Below are 6,891 nucleotides of genomic sequence, written 5' to 3' on the forward strand. Positions count from 1 at the left end.
TAAAGGTGCATGCATTTTTCTGCAGGTTTTAGTATTTTTTCTGTATTTATGCAGTGATTCAAAATAGTCACAATATACATCAAAATTGGTAAATTAAAAATCCAACAGCAAAATAAAAATAAAAAAACTACACATATACAAGCTAAAATTCTACACATATGCCAACAATACTTAAAAGAAATAGGAATAATCATAATCATCATCATCATTATCATCATCGCCATAAGAGTAAAATACAGGGCCATTCAAAACAACTGTACATGGCAAAAGTCCAGATGTTTTAGGAATGCACTCCTTTGCTTATTGTTCATTGTAAAGGATGTAGCCAAGTGCTGTCTGTCTGTGAATCGATATTTTTAAAGAAATTTGAGAATGTATCTTATTTAATATAAATGTTATATAATTCGTTTTAAAGTTTTAAACTAATGTCCGGTTATTTGGGGGAAAGTCCATTTCCATTTGAGACCTCGTGCACTGTTCTCTGACGTCATCGGCGCGCGCCCGAGTGGCCCGACGCTGGTGGCTGAGTGAAAACATCGATCCGCGTTTGGAGATTTTACCTTTGGAAAAAGTAAGGCCTGAAAACACAACATGGTGCTGTTTACCAGGATTCAAACACATGTAGGTGCTAAAGAAGCCACATTTCGTCTTAAACGAGGCTTCCGCGAAGGAATGAAAGTCCAGACAGTAGAATAAAACAGGCAGCTGTTTAACGTTAACGGTCTTTTAGAGTCGAGTTGGCTTTCAGCTGTAAATGTCTGTGTAAACGTTACTTTCACCCACAAAACCTAAAGCGATTTACTTATCTAGTACTAAATCACCTGAGCGCAGCCTCATACTTTTTCTCGTGCTTTTACATTTTAACAAGCCTGAAGTTGGCCTCCCATTCGCCAGCTTTTTGTTCTCGTTTTCCTTGCCCACCTTAAATAGTGCCTCACGCCAGAGTGTAACTACTGCACCATTTAAGGTGGAACGGAAGAAATTGAACAAGAAGCTGGCGAATGAGAAACTGACTTCAGCTTTGTTACATCTCACAATATAAACAGTGCTCATGGATTCATGTGGCTGTGATTTCACTTCGAGTTTTAAAAGTGTATGATCAGGTGGAAGTGGAGCTCTTCAGACAATGTGCCAGTTGATGAAATGTCTGAGAAGGGCAGCCTATTCTTGAAAGAGAAAATTATTGAATTTCTAGTAAATATTTTGATTGACACATGTATATTTTCAGTGTGCTCTATAGGGTGATTCTTCAACCAAATATATGGAAGATGGATCTTCATTTGTTGTATAAGTCTCTAAAAGTGTGAAAAACAAGAAAGCTGAAATGTTAACTTTAATTGACCACTTTTTTGATTGACAACGTCCCTCATTAAGCTGTCTTTTTTATTATATTTATCCATTTATTTGCTTTTATTTTGCTCCCCTTTTTGTCTCTGTGTTTACTATTCAGCATGGTGGACTTCGAGTGTTCTGCTGGGAATATATGCCTTGTGTGTTTGTACACTGACAGCAAAATTCTTTATATATGTAAGCCTGTCCAGTTAGTTAACACAGACATGGTTTTGTACTGTTATGTCTCTGTCTTTACAGCCATGAGCACAGAGGCGACCGAGAAACCAGGTGAGGAGGGAGGGACCACTGTCGGAGGTGCTGGAAGTGGAGGGACACGTTTCGACCTGGATAAGGAGACTGAGCTCCGCTTTGAGGTGGAGGCTGGAGAGCGGGTCCAGCTGGAGCTCTTGAACGGCATGGCTGAGGTTTTCGGCTCAGAACTGAATAGAAACAAGAAGTACACTTTTGGGCCAGGCTCTAAGATCGCCGTGTTCACCTGGCAGGGCTGCAGTCTGTCGCTCTCAGGAAAAACTGAGGTGAGGATAATGAGTCTATGTCTAAAGGTATCCAGATAGCCATTGTACTTGGTGAATTCAGCTACTTTAAGGGTAACCCATTGTTGATTAGGTATTTACAAACATTTGGACATATTTGGCCATTTCTGAGGATTTGGGGTCTCTAAGTGCGGAGGTGGGTACAGTAGTGTAAACCCATACTAAAATAAAGTATTGTTACTTCAGCAAAAATGTCTTTAGGACAAGTACAATAACTAAACACAGCTTTAAAAGAAATACAAAAGTACCAGGTCAAAAAATACATAACTACTGAATAACAGTATGACCAGTGTATGACCATAAAATCTGACATTTGTTAGATTCTTCTCTTTTTTTTATACACTTTTGGTCCAGTGATAAACCTTAAAAGCCAGAGGTGTGAATCATAAAGCAGTACAAGTGCTGTCACCAGTGTAACATATAAAAATTACACACACAAAAAAAAGAATTGACTAAATGTTATTGACTAAAATATAACTGAGTAAAAAGCACGTGGATCTGAGTAACTGTACTTTACTACCCACCTCTGCCTAAACAACATCCTACTCTTGGGCCACCTAAATCATCTTATCAACTATTTATGCCATGAAACAAATTGTCATTAATTTTGAACATAAGACAAAACCGCTAGCACAATAAACTAATAATTAATTATATATAATATCATTATCACTGATGGCCGTTCGTATCTGCATCTTACTGTCTGTAGGTGGCGTATGTCTCCAAAGACACACCTATGCTGTTGTACCTGAACACACATGCTGCCCTGGAGCAAATGAGACGACAAGCTGAGAGAGACAATGAGAGGGGACCACGGGTAGGTTACTGTACCACACACACCACTCCTCCTATGGCACTTTTTCATTGGAGACGGTGGTATAGCACGGTATGGTTCTAAATCTGTGACCACGAGTTTTGTTATCATTTCCATTACCAAGTGACTCGTACCATACTGAGTACCTCTACTGAATTTGGCTACTCTTCTTGGCCAGGGTACCAAGCATATCCATCCAGGGTGTATGTGTGGAGCTAGAAATAGAGCAAATCATTTATTGGTTAAATGCAGTTGTCACAGAATTGTAGTCTCAGCTTCAGATGCTCTGGCCACAGAGGTAACAGACTGTCTATTATCTGATGCATGCTAAGCTGACCACAACTATCAGGATTTTGTCAATAGCATTTATTACTGGTTATCTGTATGTCCGTGTGTACGCACTGCTGTGACTAGTTTTAATCTCTCTGATGGAAAACAGAGGGGAAACACAGTTTTGCAAACATTTAGTCAAGACTACAGACATAAAGCTCAAACTAAACACTGAAAACTGCTGATGGCGAGATGGAAAACTTCTTATCAGAGCAAATTCAGTATTTCAGTAAATATTAACCTTTTAAGTTCGAACAAAACGTGGCTACGCAGCGTTTATTTGATATGTAAAGAATTACCTAACAAAAACAAAAATTCAAAGATTTTTGTTTAGTCTCACAAATTATGTCTTTCAACAAATAAAAATCATTTTAATGGGAATATGGTTAATACATTAGACATGATGTATTGTTACTCTTGAACAATGTAATTATTTATTATAAGCGCTTATCCATCCAAACTGTTCTAACAAACAATCCGACAATAAAAGAAGCCTTGTGCATCTTTTATACAGTGATGGGAAACAAAGTAGCTCACTGAAAGCTCAGATTCTACGTGCTGATATTTTTAAAACTTAATATTTTGAATCATTTGTGAATAATATGTCGGCCCTCAGGTATTTTAACACAGTACAATCTGGCCCTCTTTGAAAAAAGGTTTGGACATCCCTGATTTGGAACATAGTAAGCAAGATATTTTTGTGTGTTTTCCAACACATACCACTTTGTTTTCTGTGGGTGTGTTTTTGCTGTAGCCCTGTTTTTAAAATGACCTGCATTTAAAACTCACACAAAACAGTGGTCTGTGATTGGTTATTTTGCATGTTCATCAGATGCCCCATTCCTGCTGAATGAGGTGTTTTTTTTTGCCATATTAAGCAACAAAATGCTCCAGACTCCCTGACTAGAGTCACACATTCAACATCTCTAAAAAAACCTAGCTGCAGCAGAATCACTGTCTGTGGTCTCTTTGCATAAAACTAAACGTTGATTAGAAAGTAAATCGGAAGCTCCTCCTTTGTTGCTGCTGCTTTTTTGTTTAGTGTTATTATTAGCCATGTCACCACCACAAGCTCCAGAGAACCCCGTCAAGTACTGTTATGAAATGGGAGAAAAACACAGGTGCTCAACCTGGATTTGGATAGTTCGGGGTTTAAATTAATAACCATACCGTGCCATACTGCAGTGTCCTGTGGAAAAGCATTATTACATAGTGTCTTTGAAAGCCAGGTCATGTGATAGACATGTATGTAGTGACTAAGATCTGTTTATCCTTGACTTTCTGTTTCTGTATCCATACAGGTCATGGTGGTCGGTCCAACAGATGTAGGGAAGTCCACAGTGTGTCGGCTGTTGTTAAACTACGCTGTGAGGCTGGGCAGGAGGCCCACGCTGGTGGAGTTGGATGTTGGCCAAAGCAGTGTAAGACAATATGATTTACAAACTCTCTCCAGTCATTTACAAGCAGTTATTGTGACAATGATTGCAGTTGTATCTGTAGTTAATCAGCTGAAAAAAGTCAAATGATGACTGATGAAATGATGAAAGTTTAATGATGATGTGTTCAGGTGTCTGTTCCTGGGACTATGTCAGCGCTGTGCATTGAGCGTCCAGCAGATGTAGAGGAAGGCTTTTCTGTGCAGGCCCCCCTTGTCTTCCACTTTGGCTCCACCACACCAGGGACCAACATCAAACTCTATAACAAGGTGAAAACAAAGCCACTCAATGCTAAATTTCACACATCTAGGTTCACATAATTTCTTTATCTCTGTGGTAATATATGGACCTGTTTATCTGAAGGAGTTCATTGAAAATCATAAATCATGATGAAAGTTTAGTGTCATTTGTACAGAAGCCCTTTATTTGTTTTCTCAAAGTTCTGAATTACTTGTTATTATTCCACCATAACAGGTGTTCTTTTTTCAAAATGATGAGATCTTATGAAACACTAAACCTAGTTTTTTCAGTATAACAAAATAATTATTGTGGAGTATTCTAATATTTTATACTAATGCTGTTTGCTATCCGGTGTCGACCAGAAGAGGATGGGTTCCCCTTTTGAGTCTTGGTTCCTCTTAAGGTTTCTTCCTCTTGCTCTTAGGGAGTTTTTCCTTGCCACTGTCGCCATTGGCGACGCTCATGGGGGCTCAGACCTGGATTTTTCTGTAAAGCTGCTTTGTGACAACACCTGTTGTAAAAAGCGCTATATAAATAAACTTTGACTTGACTTGAGTAAATAAAATATATGAATCCTTGCCTTTTCAGGGCTTCTGTACAGTTATAGTAGTTATCAATTGCTAAGTTTAGGCCAGACATTTTGAATGACCATTCTGTTTCTTTTCTAATACCCGTTTCACCTGTCTTGGTATGCACATGCAGTTGACATCATGTCTGGCCGAGGTGTTCTCCCAGCGCTGTGAGGTGAATCGCAGGGCAAGTGTAGGAGGTTGCATCATCAACACCTGTGGCTGGGTGAAGGGCTCTGGCTACCAGGCATTGGTCCACTGCGCTTCGGCCTTCCAGGTGGACGTGGTTCTGGTGTTAGATCAGGAGCGCCTGTACAACGAGCTCAAACGTGATCTGCCACACTTTGTCCGTGTCGTCCTCCTCCCCAAATCCGGCGGCGTGGTAGAGCGTTCCAAGGACTGCAGGCGAGAGACACGCGACGAGAAAGATCCGTGAATATTTCTATGGCTTCCGTGGGGTCTCCTTCTACCCACATGCCTTCGATGTGCGCTTTTCAGACGTACGTATTTACAAGATTGGGGCACCCTCCATCCCGGACTCATGCCTGCCGTTGGGCATGTCCCAGGATGACACCCAGCTGAAGCTAGTGCCAGTGAGCCCTGGCCGGGACTTGACCCATCACGTGCTCAGCGTCAGCTGTGTGGAGGATGAGGTGGAAGGAGGCCCGGGCCGCAGTAGGGGTATTCTGGAGAGCCCAGTGTGTGGGTTCATCGTGGTTACAGCTGTGGACACTCAGGCGCAAGTGATGACTGTGCTGTCGCCCGCTCCAAGGCCGCTGCCACGGCACACTCTGCTCATCATGGACATTCGCTTCATTGACCTCAAATAGAAGACTGACAAGAAGGGAGGGATTACTTAGGGGAGGACAGTTGTGCTGGGTCCACAGGAGGTCAAATAATCTGTTCAGAGCTTTTGGGACTTCTGTTTTGTTCTCCAAAGGAGTTTTTTATTTTAAACTTATTTTGATAGAGAAACTTTTATTACAACAATGTGATATTTATGAAAGCCTGTATCCGCCACTGGAAAAAATCTGTAGCCATTTAGTTGTAATTTTGATTTGCTGTCTCATAAGCATCTCATAATTATGAATCATATCAGTACTTACTGTGACGTAATTATAACTTACAATCTCAATTATGTATTATTGTCTCATGGCTTAGTATGTCATAATAATGCGATTCAAACTCATAATTATGACTTAATATCTCATAACTATGACAGCATTTTATTATAATGATGTCATAATTATTACTCGGAATCTTGTAATTACGACTGACTTTCTCATAATTTACATTGTCACAGTTTCTCATAATTATGAGAAGCTTTCTCATTATTATGAGATACTTATTAGAAGGTTTTCCATAATTATGACTTAGTATCTCATAATTATGACATGGCGTCTAATTATCGTGACTTGCTATCTCGTAATAATGACATTCTGTCTCATAATTATGGAAAACTTTCTCATTATTATGACTTACTAAATGGCTATCTATTTTTCACGGGATTCCATAGATTTTTGCATCTTTTGTGTTAAAATAAACACTGTTATGAATTTATAATAAACTGAACTCTGTCAGTGTAATCTTTTTAATGTTAATTTTTCATTAAGGTT

At 39.6% G+C, this 6,891-nt stretch overlaps 1 protein-coding gene across 1 annotated transcript; it reads left to right on the forward strand.

The window, feature by feature from the left end:
• Window positions 1–463: 463 nt before the first annotated feature.
• clp1 (cleavage factor polyribonucleotide kinase subunit 1) lies at window positions 464–6,842 on the forward strand. Its single transcript, XM_036568812.1, is given in 7 exon segments — window positions 464–571; window positions 1,591–1,868; window positions 2,596–2,703; window positions 4,332–4,451; window positions 4,598–4,735; window positions 5,409–5,699; window positions 5,701–6,842. Coding segments are annotated over 6 exon segments (1,338 nt in total). The 5' UTR covers window positions 464–571; window positions 1,591–1,592; the 3' UTR covers window positions 6,106–6,842.
• The last annotated feature ends 49 nt before the right edge of the window (window positions 6,843–6,891 follow it).

This window comes from Colossoma macropomum, unplaced genomic scaffold (genome assembly GCF_904425465.1).
Source record: "Colossoma macropomum unplaced genomic scaffold, Colossoma_macropomum, whole genome shotgun sequence".
Lineage (NCBI taxonomy): Eukaryota > Metazoa > Chordata > Actinopteri > Characiformes > Serrasalmidae > Colossoma > Colossoma macropomum.